Source organism: Hyaena hyaena, unplaced genomic scaffold, assembly GCF_003009895.1.
Source record: "Hyaena hyaena isolate Hyena2069 unplaced genomic scaffold, ASM300989v1 scaffold_200, whole genome shotgun sequence".
Classification (NCBI taxonomy): domain Eukaryota; kingdom Metazoa; phylum Chordata; class Mammalia; order Carnivora; family Hyaenidae; genus Hyaena; species Hyaena hyaena.
In genome coordinates, this window is record NW_024080834.1 from 1,518,217 (window position 1) to 1,534,050 (window position 15,834).

At 36.8% G+C, this 15,834-nt stretch overlaps 1 protein-coding gene across 2 annotated transcripts in view; it reads left to right on the forward strand.

Annotated features, from left to right (window-relative positions):
* ZBBX (zinc finger B-box domain containing) overlaps positions 1-15,834 on the forward strand; it is a 119,925-nt gene that overhangs the window by 7,923 nt on the left and 96,168 nt on the right. For both annotated transcript variants that reach the window (XM_039241933.1, XM_039241934.1), the window contains exons 4-6: positions 4,999-5,112; positions 7,434-7,524; positions 14,686-14,734. In XM_039241933.1, coding sequence (XP_039097864.1) covers positions 4,999-5,112; positions 7,434-7,524; positions 14,686-14,734 — 254 coding nt within the window. The remainder of the gene's footprint in view (positions 1-4,998; positions 5,113-7,433; positions 7,525-14,685; positions 14,735-15,834) is intronic.

The window sequence follows — 15,834 nt, forward strand, 5'->3', positions numbered from 1 at the left end:
CCTGTGGTTATTCAATGTCTCCAGAGCTTACCTAATTCTTCCTTCACTTTTGAGGTAACTGTGTATAAGAGTTGGAAATTGTTCTACAAATATATGCCATTCTCAGTACAGTTCACCCTCGAACAATAACAAAGGTTAGGGGCATTAATGCTCTAGCAGAGTCAGAAATCCACGTAGAACTTTTGACACCCCGAAAGTTAAGAACGAATAGCCTGCTCTTGACTAGAGACCTTATGGGTAATATAAATAGTCAATTAATGCATGTTTGTATGTTATATGTGCTATACACTGTATTCTTACAAAAAAAGTAAGCTAGAGAAAGGAAAATATTATTAAGAAAGTCGAAAGGAAGGGAAAAGATAATACAGTGCTGTATTTATCAAAAACAATTGTGAACTGACCCATGCAGTTCAGACTCTTGTTGAAGATCATCTGTATTAGTTTTACATTTTTTTTTTGGTGGGGACGGGAGCTATCCAATTGCTACTATTACCAGTTTTCCTATTGTGTGTAAAAAGAAAAGGGGACATGCATAATTTGATTATGGTCCTGTGTTTCAAGTTTGTGTTTTTATACCTATAAACCATTCATCCAACAATAATTAATTGCATGTATTTTACACACTGTTCTGGGGAATAGTGGATGTAAAAGTAAGAAGACACAACCTTTGCTCTCAGGTAGTTTGTGGAGGATGTGAATAGATAAAATCACATTTACGGTATATTGTGAAGCCTGGTGTGATGAGAAAGCACAAACTGAGGGGGGCAGGCCGAGGAGGTCTCCAAGCTTTGCCTGAAAGATGCAGTTATTTGGGTAGTTACTCGGGAAAACCTGTGTAGAGGCACAGAGGCCACATACTTTGGGAACTTTCAGACACACGCAGCGATTTATGGGACAGAGATTTATAGATCAGAGTTGGAGAGAAGGGCAGGATCATATAGATAGTAAATAACGTATAGTGTATGCCACACTAAGGAATTTGGAGTTTAGTTTGGAGGGGAGGGAGGGTCACTGTTTCATAACCTATAGGTCTCTGGTCACCCATGATCAGCAACCTACAAAAGTTAGGATGCGAACCCTCACTCTATGGTAATTGCCCCAGAATTCCCTTTCTTGCCCTTTCCTTATTCCAAGCTTATGTTCATTTGACATTGTCTTAATGATTATCTTGAGCTTGTCTGACATTTTGCTGTTCTTCAACATTTGTCTTCCTCTTCCCCAGCCCCCAGCTCATTTCAGTAGGTTATTTCTGGCCTGATTTGTTGAGTTGACCTGCTTTCTGCGGGATCAACCTTAGTTTTCCTCAGTGGCACTGCCTGCACCATGCACTCCCCACCCTCCCACCGCCCCCAGCCTCTGTGTTTGAAGCTGTCTCCCGGAGGAACCCATGTTTTGTTTCAGACCCATAGCATCCCATCAACTTGACCACTTGGTCAGTAAGCTTGTCTTTTTTTTTTTTTCCCCCAGTCTTATTCCTTTCCTCTACCACAGTGGGGACTTCAGAAACATTAAAAGTTTTCTAAGCAAGTGAGTAACACAATCACATTGGTACTCTCGAACTCTTCCTCTGGAAGCCATGTGAAAAGTGTTGTCAGCCATTGAGACTTTGGGCGGGGAGACCAGCTTGCGTATCAGTCCTAAACTGTGTCCCCATTTCATGACAAAGTGATCTAGGCATCATTATCCTCCTGGTGGCCCGAGTAAGAAACCCATGATTGTCTTAGTTTCCTTCCTTGTCTCTTTCCTGGTGAGTCGCCTGCTTCTGGTCAGTCCCCAAGTCCAGTGAATTCTATTTCCTTATAGTTGTCAGATTCTCCCATTTTTCTCTCCCCTGTCTCTATCCAGTCAGACCAGCATCATCTCTCTATTATTAGGCTTCTTGAAATAGTCTCCCAACTGGCAGCCTTGCCTTGCCTTTCAAGCCTTATATCCTCTAATTTTCCATTCTCTAGTCAGAGTGATCTTTCTAAAATCAGTTCCATTAAAAACCATTGATGGGTCTCATCCCTTATAGAATATAAATCCTCATCACGGCCTACATGGCTCTTCATGATCTGGTCACCCTCCACCTCAGCACGTCCATTTCTTGCCACTTTTCCTCTCCTGCACAGAATGCCTGGTCACGTGGAACCTCTGGTGGCTTGGCCCCCACACACATCACCTGTTTCTCCTTGTGCCCAAACTATTTTTTTCCTTCTTAGAATGTTGCTCTCACCACTTCCCTTTGACTTCCCCTAGGTCCTTTCATCCCTCAGGGCTCAGCTCAGACCTCACTTTCTCCAGGATCTATCTGCTCCTGCCATCCCTCTAGCTGGGCATGCGCCCTGTGTGTTCAGGTACCTCCAGTTTCTTCTCCAGTGACGGCACGATTGTAACCATATTTTGTTTGCCTGCATGCGTGTCTGTGTTTCTCTCTGTACCGGGAGCTCTGCTGGGTCTCATGTCTTCTCACCTCCTATCCCGTAGCCTATCACCGCAGTGCTTGTTTGAACTAAGGGCTGAAACACTCCTTGTGGAGCAGATAAAATGAAAATAGTGCCTCTCCATCAGTATCTTAGCCAGCTTCTCTGAACCCACCGGCAGCCTTTGCCTCCTCTCACTTTCCATGTATCTCTCTGGATTATGTCTTATTTGGCCCACTTGCTTTTTGGTGACTGTTTACATAAATTAGTTGCCTTTTCTGATCTCCATTATTCTTTTTTTAAAATATGCTTTTTTGTCAAATTGGTTTCCATACAACACCCAATGCTCATCCCAACAAGTGCCCTCCTCAATGTCCATCAGCCACTTTCCCTTCTCCCCCACCCCGCATCAACCCTCAGTTTGTTCTTAGTCTTTAAGAGTCTCTTGTGGTTTGCCTCCTTCCCTCTCTGTAACTTATTTTTCCCCTTTCCTTCCCCCGTGGTCTTCTGTTAAGTTTCTCAAGATTCACATATGAATGAAAACATATGGTATCTGTCTTTCTCTGCCTGACTTATTTCATTTAGCATGGTACCTTCCAGTTCCATCCACATTGCTACACATGGTCAGATTTCATTCTTCCTCATTGTCATGTAGTATTCCATTGTATAGATAAACCACATCTTCTTGATCCATTCATCAGTTGATGGACATTTAGGCTCTTTCCATGCTTTGGCTATTGTTGAGAGTGCTACTATAAACATTGGGGTACATGTGCCCCTATGCATCAGCACTCCTGTATCCCTTGGGTAAGTTCCAAGCAGTGCTATTACTGGGTCATAGGGGAGTTCTATTGTTAGTTTTTTGAGGAACCTCCACACTGTTTTCCAGAGTGACTACACCACTTTGCATTCCCAGCAACAGTGCAAGAGGGTTTCTGTTTCTCCACATCCTTGCCAGCCTCTATAGTCTCCTGATCTCCATTATTTTTATTTTTATTTCTTGTCATTGAATCCTTGGGGATGCATACTACTTGATTATAGTTAAACATTAATGAAATAATGAAGGAAGAGATTTAAACTCATGACAGATAATAAAAGCTCGAGAATGAGGTTGGCATAGACCTGTTGGAAACAGAATCAGTGACTAATACTGACAAGAGCCCAGAACTATAAAATGAAGAAAATGGCTTGTGTCAACAGTTCAATGGGCTTTGGATATTATCAAAATGTCTTGTACAAGAATCTGTAAGGGGGCTCTCCTCTGTCCTCAAAAAGTTCGTTCGTTCGTTCGTTCGTTCTTTCTTTCTTTCTTTCTTTCTTTCTTTCTTTCTTTCTTTCTTTCTTTCTTTCTTTCTTTCTTTCCTTTCTTTCCTTCCTTCCTTCCTTCCTTCCTTCTCCTTCTTTCTTTTCTTTTCTTTTCTTCTCTTCTCTTCTCTTCTCTTCTCTTCTCTTCTCTTCTCTTCTCTTATCTTATCTTTTCTTTTCTTTTCTTTTCTTTTCTTTTCTTTTCTTTTCGCTTTCTTTCAAAAAACAACAGGTAGGGCTTGGCCCAGGTCATAGTCAATCCTTTTGATACCCCCTATACCAAAGCTCTCAATGGGTACTTTCTCCCTAATAGGCCCCAAACAGGTTCTGTTCACTCTCATGTGTGCTCTCTCTCTCTCCTTTTCTTTTTGCTTTGCTTTTTCTTTCCTTCCTGCTTTCCCTTGCCTCCTTCCTTCCTTCCTCCTTCCTCTCTCCCCCTTTTTTCTTCCCTCTTTTTCTTTCCTTCTATCTTTCTTTCTTTCTTTCTTTCTTTCTTTCTTTCTTTCTTTCTTTCTTTTGTTCATTCACTCTCTTTCTTTCTTCGTATTATATAACATAGAGGTAGAAATTTATTGAAGGTTTCTAAAATGATCAGGTCAGCAAAAATGTGTATTCTGTAGAGAAAAAAGTTAGTTACAGTATTAGTTTAAACAGTATGCTTCCAACAACTTGAATTCCTTAGAAGAAAGACAGTATGAAAATTAGAAAATGTTTTTTCTTGGGGTGCCTGGATGGCTCAGTTGGTTAAGTGTCTGACTTCGGCTCAGGTCATGATCTCACAGTTTGTGGGTTTGAGCCCCACATCAGGCTCTGTGCTGACAGTTCAGAGCCTGGGGCCTGCTTTGGATTCTGTGTCTCCCTCCCTCTGTGGCCCTCCCCTGCTTGCGTGCCGTCTCTCGTTCTCTCTCCCTCTCTCTCAAAAATATTTTAAAAAATTAAAATGTTTTTTTCTTTTGCTTTCTGTTTATATAACATAAATATTTGTGCATATATAAAGACAGAGTTCATATGGAAAGTGAATTTTGATTTGAAATCTCTAGCAGTGTAATAGGAAAAACAAAAATCTGACATTTGAATAGATACATACCTTAAGGAGAATGTTAATGGGAGGCAAATGCTAACTTTAGAAACTGTATTTCACAGAATGCAAAGGAAGCAGTTAGAATACTTCATCACATATTTACTATTCATAATTTTAATTAAGAGTAAAGGATTATAGAAAATTATTTTGCCTTGTTTTTTGTTTATTTGCTTACCATGAATGAACATTCTGTGTTTAACTGTTACTCAGAAATGCTCAGGAGCTGAGGATGGAGAAGATACAGTTAGAGCTGGAGAACCAACAAATGGAAAAGAAACTACAGGAATTCCAATCAATTCGTAGCAGAGAAAAGGAAGAAAGACAGTAGGTGGCATTTTTAGGGAATTTGAGAGGAATAAATTGAATTGTGTAAAGAACTATTTTACATATTACTGTCATTTCAACAAAGATCTGCCTTGAATGAATACTTTATGGCTTTTCCTGTTGAACAAATAGTATGAAATTTCTCCTACTTTCTCTATTTGTGTCCCTTATATAAGGCATTTTGCTTTTTAAAATTACCATTACTTCTGGGGGTTTTTGAACCTTATTTGGTCTTACGCTTTCTTATTTCTCTTCTTACATGACCCTTCTGAGCCATTAATAGTTGGAATGTTTAGCACAGCAATATAACCTTTGCTCTCATAAAAGTACCATCCACAGGATATTGCCAGTTTATGTTTAAGGTCATTTTTGTTTATAAAAAGACTTGGAGGGGGCAGGACTTTACATGTTCATATATAAGAATAATTCATGCATTCAAGGAAGTTTAAGATATTTTTAGATAAATGTGCTTTAGCTGAAATTTTATTAATGAGCACTCTCTAATATTGTGCTTTATGTCTGTGCTAACTTTACTGAGAATTGCCATTTATTATAAAATAATAAATACATATGATACAGGTCAAACAGAATTGATAGTTATGTAATAGAAATTATTTATTCTTTGCTCTGGGCTGACTCCCAGCCCATTTTGAGCACTGCTTCTAATAATTAAAATCCCCCCCCCAACAAATATCTTATCTTTGTATAAGCATCTATCTATCTATCTATCTATCTATCTATCTATGTGTGTGTGTATGAATGTGTGTTTGTGTATATCTGACTTGTCGTTTATGTTTGTACAAGTGAGGTTATCTATAGAATGATTCACACTCTAATTTTTTACTTAATATATCTTAGTACTATTGCTATATCAGCACACAAGTGATCTCATTCTTTTAATGGCTATATAATATTTCTTTGCCTATTTTTTCACATCTTTATTTAAGTTTTCTCTATTTTATAATTATAAATGCTGCCATGAATATGCTTCTATATATATTTTGCTTACATATGCAAGAGTATCAAAGGGTTAAATTCTTACCTGTGTAATTTTAGGTCAAAGTATATGTACAGTTTAAATTTTGTAGATATTGGAGAAATTGTCTTTCAAATAGGCTTCAAAAGTATATAACTTTTTCCTACAGAGGATGACAGTTCATGTCTCATGTGCTTTGGCTGGTACTAAATAGTTCAGGCTTTTTGTATATTAAACTTGCTTTGTTTGGTGTTCAAAAGGATGATCTTGAAATATCCATGAAGTACCTTCTGAACCATTAAAGAATATTCAGATATTTACTATAGCTCCAGTAGTATTTATCTGTAAAGTATGATTCTTTGGAAAATGTTCATGACACATACACACTCTCTCTCTAATAACCAGAATGTGGATTTAATCAAGGATGTCAATGTTATATGTCATCCCAGGTGACAAAGTATATTGTATATTTTGTTGCTGTTCTTTTAATGATCCAGTGAACTTAGTTTGCACTTCTCAATGGATCATGAAATATCTGTGAATCAGAGTTCCTGAAGTCAGACTCAAGAGTGGGTTTTCACTAGCTGAGGATGTTTTCAAAAATGTTCTATAGCTTGATGGAGTTTTCAGTAGAGTTAAGTGTTTTTCTAAGATCACATAGATAGTAAATGTCATAGCCAGAATGAGAGTCTGTCACTCGTTGGTCAGGAAGATAGAAGTCCAGTGTTCTGACCTTGACTTTATTATTTATTGTCTGTGTAACCTTGGGCAAGTTTTTGTCTCATTATTTTTTAAGTGAGAATTGGACTTCTGCCCTGTTGACTTCAAAAAATTTTGTGAGACTCAAAAGTGCTTTGAAAACCATAAACTAAACAGTTTGCTTTCTTTGCCATCGCGTTTACCTTTCAGTATGGGAGCTGATCTGTAGTCTTATAGAATTCATCACTTAGTAGACCTGCTGACGGTTGTGGGTGTTTTGCTTCCTTTTCCTCTTTACATTTGTGGACCCTTAGCTTTTAAAACTGCATGACGATCTGTAAAATTTCCTATAAATCAGTAAAGGTATCTTTAGTCACTGTAAATGTCTAAAAAATGAGATTCTTCATCTGTTTGGACATTCAACTTTTATTCATTTCTTCTGAAAAGTTCCTAATATGGTAGAGCTATATTTTAGAATTACCAAGGCTATCGTGGCATTATTGATATTTTATTTTCCTTTTGTGATGATCTGTTATATGTTAATGACTGAATTTCATTTCTTCAAACAGGGAAAATGTATTTGTTTTCATTAAAAGGAGAAATGTATTTAGTAATTACATTTTGTTCTCTGTTATATATATTGAAGGTCAAGTGGATATCACTGGAAATCGGGACAAATGGGAAAATTGGGTAATCAATCACACATAATGTCACGAAATAAAGGAAATATTATTAAGGTAAGAAAATACCATTTGGTTCTCAGAGAATTTACTGAGTAAGGAGATATAAATTAATTTTTAGATGTTGTATTCCTTTCCATGCTTAAGAACCCACTATTCCTATTTTAACAACTTCACATATTATTGGATTTTGATTAATTTTTATGAGTTAATATGTAGCTTTCTTTATTCAGATGTATTTTGTTTTTCATCTATAAGTCAATTTTTTTTTTTTAATGTTTTATTTATTTCTAGGAGAGAGAGAGAGAGAGAGCGTGATCAGGGGAGGGTCAGAGAGAGAGGGAGTCACAGACTGAAACAGGCTCCAGGCTCTGAGCTGGCAGTCAGCACAGAGCCCGACGCGGGGCTCGAACCCACGAACCGCGAGATCATGACCTAAGCGAAAGTCGGACACTTAACCGACTAAGCCACCCAGGCGCCCCTATAAGTCAATTTTTAAAATTCACCTTGCATAGAATTTTTCTAAACTGAATTTTTTCATGCAGTTCAGTTCCGGTTTCAAGTATGTGAAAGCTAGGTTATTTGATGTGATGAAGAATAGACTTTTTTCCTGCCTTTTTATTAGATCACGTTTGTTTCATGTGTTTATGTTTTGCTTGAATAATAGTTATTATTTGTATACTGTTGATTCCGTGTGTGGAGATACCCAAGGAAAAGCTGCTTTCAAGTTTCCCAGCTATAGAATCATGTTATCTTGTCTGTGTATTGTAAAATATAACATTAGATTATATGTAAGATTAAAACCAGATGAGTGACTTTATGTAAGGAAAGCTGTTTTGTTTCTGGATTGTTTAGTACAAGATCCATGACTTTGTAAGTTTTAACTTATATATCTCTTTCTTTTTTATATACCTATCACCCAACTTTCTTTGGGCCAGTTGGCATCCACAAACATCTTACTTGGTGCTTCTAACGTTTTTGGCTTCAAAAAGGCATTTTGTTCTTTACTGTCATTCTCTTATTGAGATATGTTTCTTCAATTTTTGGATTACAAATTTTATAGTCCACTTCCCATTCTTCATTATCTTTCTGAGATAGTGTTCCATGTTTCGGATGTTATTGAACTATGACACATTAACAATGCTCACTTTGTGATTGTTGACTTATTTATTCAATAGCAGTTGTTAAGTGCCTCCTTTGTCATGTAGTGCTTTATCCTTGTTCACAAGGAGATCCTCATCCAGTGTGAAAGATAATGCACATATGAAAATATTTATAGATTAAGTCAGATAACCATTTAATGTGTGAACCATCTGTGCTTGGGGAAAAAAATACTTTAGTTCTGCAAATATTTGAGAGTCTCCTAGATGCCTTTGTAAGGAAAAAGTGATGAATAAATCATAATGCCAGTCCCCACAAACCTCATAAGTGAGTTAAAAGATGTGAAAACCTGGAGTTTAGGGAGCTATAGAAGGTGGGTGTAGAATGTGAGATTGCACAGGAGGGAAGGCCTTGAAAACCAGAGTTCAGAGTCTTGACGGTTTCACTGTGGGAATGGGATTCCCTGACAGCTTCTGAACAGGAGGAAAGTAAGATTAAGGTAATGACTTATGATGGCTGATCTTATTTAAATAGGTAGTGCATTTGGAGTTTATAAATACAGAGTACAGAACAAATGATATCAAAACTGTTTTGATCATGTCCATATAAATCAAGAACGTATTTTGAGCATGTATTTTTCTATGTGATCCTTTTATTTACTAATGAGTAGACTTTATTTAGAGACATAATACTTTACTAATATACCATGTGCATTGTGAGACAAAACATAGATATTAATTAAGGGTGACATAAACATAAATAGAAATTCTTTTCTACTTTCTGGATTTTTCCTGAGCTCCCTCAAGCATGCATACATGCTTTGGAGGCCACTACTATAGTAGAAGACTATTTTTTTTTTTTAATTTATTTCTGAGATAGAGAGAGGGAGACAGCGTGAACAGTGGAGGGTCAGAGAGAGGGGGAGATACAGAATCTGAAGCAGGCTCCAGACTCTGAGCTAGCTATCAGCACAGAGCCGATGCGGGGCTCAAACCCACAAATCGTGAGATCATGACCTGAGCTGAAGTCGGAAGCTCAACCGACTGAGCCACCCAACTGCCCCAGTAGAAGACTATTAAAAGAATCTAAAGGTCAAATGAGAAGAGTCTGAATTAGAATGTAGCAAAAGAAATATGAAAAAAACTATGGAGCCTAAAAAGCAATGAGAAAGAAAAGGAGGAATTCAAGTGAATAACTGATATTCCAGGCTGCACTGACTAGGAAGTAGAATAAAGAAGGAAGTTGGAAAACAATTTGGGATTTAGAGATCCCTCGCTCTCTCCCTCCTTCTTCATTCCTTCTTTTGTTTCCTTCTTCCCTTCTTTCTTTCTTTCTTTGCTCTTCTTTTCCAAGCTTTAATGCGGTATTGACAATTAGGATTTTAAGATAATTTAAAATGTACAGCATGATGATTTGATGTATGTATATATTGTGAAAATATTTCATCCACAGGTTAATTAACACATCCCACACCTCACCTATTTACCTCTGTTTTGTCATTGTTGTTGGGGACATTTAACTTCTGTCTAGCAATTTTGAAGATTTAGGGTTTTGTTTGAATTCTCATGTGTTAGTTGAAGCCAAGGGAATAAATGTGCTTCCTAAGAATTTATAAAAAGTAGAAGAAAGATATAAAGGATGAAGCTCAGAAAGGGCAAGTGTGAAGGATAAATAAAGCTCAAGGAATATGGAGGTAAAAGAGAACTTTAATATTTATTCACTATCTATTTTATACCAGTCAATAGTTTAGCTGCTTTTCCTGTTTTATCTCATTAAGTGCCTCTATCACATAAGAGGCAGTTGTTATTTTTCCAATTCCATAGATGAAGTAATTTAACATCAAAGAAGTTAACTTGCTCAAGGTCAAGTGTCAGGGTCATGATTTGGAATGTAGGCTTTCCAACTGGTTCTAAGGTAATTTGCCAGCTCTCCAGTAAAGGGAAACTGAGAAGAGGAAGAATGGTAGTAGTAGAATGAAAGTAATGTGATTTCATAGAAAATGAAGGTAAATGAGGGTAATTTTAGAAAATATAGAGAAGTCAATATTGTTCTATACATTGTGTGGTGAGAAAAGTTTTGACTGTGATTTTAGACCGGTGTTTCTCAAAAAGGGGAAGCTTTGCCCCTCAGGAGACGTTTGGCAATGTCTGGAGACATTTTTAGTTATCACCACCAAGAGAATTTTTGGCTTTTGGTTAATGATAGGTAGTGGCTATAGGCCAGGGTTGCTGCTGTACACCCTATAATACACTGGGCAGTCCCATAACAAAGAATTATTTGGCTTAAAATGTCAATGGTATCCAAGTCAAGAAACCCTGTGTTAGTCTATATAGATTAAGATCCTGACTCATTTTGATTCATTTCGTTGGTTCTATGATTTTAGGCAAGTCACTTAATTTTTTGGGGCTCCTGTCATCATATTTGTAAACATACATAACAATACTTGCTAACTACTTCATAGAGTTTTAAGCAATATCGAGGTTATATGTGTGAAACCAATTGTAACATTGGCTGTAGATCACACTAAAAAATGATTATTTACTAAGAATGAGAATTTTAAAAAGCCTGATTTGATATTTGGGTTATTAGATGGAAAAATATATTTCAAGTGGTTGAAAAAGAAAGGTGGATGGTAATGAGTAAAGGCAAATGTTCCAGTGAGCTTGGGAACAGAGGGTGACCTCTCAAGGACTTAACAGGATCAGGAAAGACTTTGTTATAGATGATCTTTGAACAACACAGGTTTGAATTGTGAAGATCCATTTGTATGCAGATTTTCTCAAGAAATGTATGTACAGTACTATAAATGTATTTTTTCCTACCTTATGACTTTCTTAATAAGATTTTCTTTCCTCTAGCTTACTTTAGTGTAAGAACATGGTATATAATACATATAGCATACAAAATATGTGTTAATCAACTGTTTATGTTATCTGTAAGACTTCCAGTTAACAACAGTAGGCTATTACTAGTTTTTGGGGAGTCAAAAATAAGTGCTCCAATTCCCATATTGTTAAAGAGTCAACTGTGTATTGTTTTTCAGAATCAGAGAGATGTGAGTCAGTTTGTAGTTGAGGGATGGACTCACTAGTGAAGGAAAGATTGAAGATGCAAGAGAGAGGTGCCAATTGCTGGGGGTTAGTCTTTGAAGAGACAGCTCATTAAGGAGAACTTAACCGATGGAAAGAGAACAGATTTTATCTGATAAAAAAGATGGAAGAGAAAATAGGTGGCAGTAAAGGTGAATTTTTAGAGATTGCATTTGACAAGAGGTAGGGCAGGAAGCTGTGGAAAGATTTTAAGGGAAGACCTCAACATTCTTAGTAAATTTGGAGGCAAGATCATCTGCTCACAATAAGGAAGGGAAATAGGGTAAATGTGAGTATTTTGGAATGAAGAAAGTTTGAAGTAGCCACCATGGGAATCATTATTGAAGTTTAACACAAACAAAGTAAATATACTACTAAATAGCCACAAGAGCATGGATTTGTAGGGGATCCAGTCAGGATTATTTCATCACAATGGTAGGTAGATGTGGGAGGTCTAAGAGGAAGGAGATAAGGTGATCATGGTTAGCTCTGAGAAGCTCTGCATTTGGAGCTTTTGAAGGTGTGGCCATTCAGATTGCTGCTTATGTTTAAGGTTTGGTCATAATGGTCAGGTGGCTGAAGAGGGACTTAGATGGTCAGAGTAGTCAGCAGGTTGGAGGGGTTTGAGCATCAGGGTGTCAGGTGAACCTGAACACTGAAGTCTCCATGATCATCACCCAGAACTCTGATGGAGGGAAATACTGAGCAGATTGCCAAAGTTCAGATGGAGGAGGATTCTGGATATTGATAAAGGTGATAAGCAAGTGGTAAGGAGCTTTAGTACAGGCAACTTTGCTGAATGATGAGATCAGAGCAATATTCTGGAAGCAGCACTGAGGAACAAACAGGAAGAAATTTCTTCCTTTCTCCTGGTGAGTGAAAGGGAGTAGAAATGGAGTCAATTCCTCTGGGGAGTTTTTCTCTGGAAAAAAGTTGTGTCTGAGGAAGGATGGGTCCAGTTAATGTGAACTTTTGCAAGATATATTTTTAGGAATGGTTTTAAAGCATAAGATAAATGGCTATTTCATAAGGGCTCTATGGAATGGTAGGGATGGAAGGGCAAGCAGTAGAAAACGCCCAAGTTTAAGGAGCTAATTAGATTAAAAATGAGAATATTTTAAATGGTGGCTCATGGGAGGAGTGTGGGACCATCATAGCAGATTAGGACATTGGTGGGACTTTGGAGGTATCTATCAATGTCAAGGAGGCTGATGGTGACAGCATCATCTGACTCTGATAGTCCAGGTGATATGTCTGTATGGTACTGCCACCAAGCTGCCCTGGACCCTAATGGTACTCCTTCAGCATCTACTGGTGGAGGCATAAGTGGTTAATACAGCATAGGCTTCAGTATATTGGATTCCTGATGTTTTGGATATACATGTATGTGCATATACATATATGTTTATTCATCCATGCATATATGTGTGTGCATTATGTGTGTATCCCAGGTCCAGCCCTACTACCTCCTCAACTTTTCCCAAACAGATAAAAATCGGACTTAAGAGGAAACGCTATTTGCCTAAAAATTAGCAGCTAGCAGTTTGTTCACTGAAATCTTTTTATGCAGTTTGAATCACTTGAAGTAAATATGGCCATGTTTATAGAGCAGAAAAACATTCATAATAATAAAAACAAATTATGAAATTTCCCTAGTAATGGGTTCAATTTGCTTTGGCATATCCATTCTGCCCAGGTAGCCCATAACCATATTGATCATGTATCACTAAGGTAATAATATCGGCCAATTTTGTTATGAGAAATTAGATTAAATTATCTGTAACTTGTATAACATTTTCAGTTTAAAAATAAAAGTGTGATTCACATAGAAATTGATTATTTCAATCCTGTTTTCTTTTCTGCTGTGTTTGGTACATAGCATCTGAGCAGCTTCTTAAAGAATGTGAACAAAAAAAATGCCCTTTTAAAGCAAAACCACTAGATTCACTGTGAATAATTATGCCTGAATTTTCAAAGATGACTGCAGTTGGTACAGCCATCGACATAGAGGCAGCCGTTGTTCTCATATTCTCATGTACAAAGTGGGCAATTGAGCATGCAAATTGCAAATTGAAAACTAGACATGAATTGACAGTGTCTGTATAAATGTGCACCATTCCTCCATGCTCGTTTGTGTACTTTGAATGTTGGTTTCAATAAGACCAAGGCAAGTATGTACACTTGGTGAGTCTGTTTCATGTCTTAAAATCTGAAGATCCAAGAATTTTAAGTGACTATTTGAAACACCTAACAGTGAAGCTTATTTACTCAATATTTTGGCTACATCTTAGGAAAGTCAGGGATCACAACTAATATATTGAAGGTTAAATCTATGATGCTTAAATATGTGGTTCTTTAAATTAGACAAATAAGATAATATTGGCTTCTACAGTTATGTAAACAGAGTAGCTCAGTGAGAATTCAGTTTAGTTTGGTCTATGCAAATATTAGACCGTGTATGTTTCAGAAAGATCAGAAATAGAAAAGGCTTGTGGAGCCTTTACAGTATTTGAATATTAGTGCTTTTCTAAATAACATCATGATGATATATAATGATTTTTGTTTAAAACATAATTTATGGCATGTTTTAAAAAATGGTTTATATATTTCCAAAATTTATTTTCTCCTTTTTTTTTTTTAAAGTTTATTTATTTATTTTGGAAGAGAGAGAGCATGTGCACACACATGCGAGGGAGGGGCAGAGAGAGAGGGAAAAAGAGAATCCCAAGCAAGGTCCACGCTATCAGCACAGAGGCTGACGCAGGGCTCAATTCCATGAACTGTGAGATCATGACCTGAGCTGAAATTAAGAGTCAACCAACTCAGCCCCTTGAATTTCCTCTTAATAAAAGTTCTATATATGCTTTAATGATGATGTTCTATTAATATTGTATTTTTCTTTCAAAATGTTTGTTTTACTCATGATGCACTAAAATGTTATGGTTCTCTAATATTTTTGTTAGTAACTTAAACTTTCTTTGAATAAGAGATGTATCCCTGACAAGGAATATGTATTTCATTAATACAGCTTTCTGCTGGAAAAGTGAAATTAAAATTACTAAAGGAGCAACTTCAAGGTAAGCGGTTTGCTACTGTATTATTAGATGCTAAAGATAGAATTTATTTTCTTTTTCATTTGAATTGCATAGAAAATTAAAGTGCTAGAGTTGCTCATTCAGTATAAAGATTCTAAACACTAAAATGATGACTATTTTTGATGTTCAAATTCATTTTATTTATTTTCTGGGAGGGGGAGCCTTATTTTATGTCAAAAATTTTAACTTAGAATATCAATATAAGAAGAGTGTTTTTTGAAGGTGAGGACTTTCATAGCACTGTTTCTTAAATTTATATAAAAGTTTTTAACCAGGAAGATAACTTAGCAATGTAATATTATAAATTGAAATTTCATCCTGGGAATGTAAAAGAATATTGAAAATGGCTTTATATTTTATATTATTTTTAAAAATATTTTTTAACATTTTATTTATTTCTGAGAGAGAGAGAGAGACAACATGAGCAGGGGAGGGTCAGAGAGAGAGGGAGACACAGAATCTGAAACAGGCTCCAGGCTCTGAGCTGTCAGCACAGAGCCCGATGTGGGACTCAAATCCATGAACCGTGAGATCATGACCTGAGCCGAAGTCGGCCGCCCAACTGACTGAGCCACCCAGGTGCCCCCCAAAATGGCCTTGTATTTTAGTAAATTATTTCACAATAGGAAAACCCAAAAATCAATTGGAATTCACAGTAGTTCCAAAAGAAAAAAATTTTATAGAGGATAAGTACATTTAACTTGAATGGATAAGATAGTTTGGCAGAACAAGTTCTATAAGTATATTTAACATTTATCATAGAAGTTGTTATGTATGAGCTTTGTTTATTGTTGATCTGGAGATGGGGCAGAGTGCCACAGAGATTCTATCAAGAGCATCGTTTTTAACACTTGTTAATTTCACTTGTCCAATTCAAGTGAGTTTTAAGCAGAATGGGTGTGGGCAGAAATATGTGACCCTGTGGTCAAAGGGGCTGGGAGGGGAAATGTGGCTTTCCCAGTTTTCTTGGGAAGAGTAGACCTAGCTACACACCATTGTTATTGGGCAATTAATATTTATGTGCTGATAGAGAATTTAGAAATGTAAAGTAAATTCATTACTTTATCAATCAGAAAACTGAA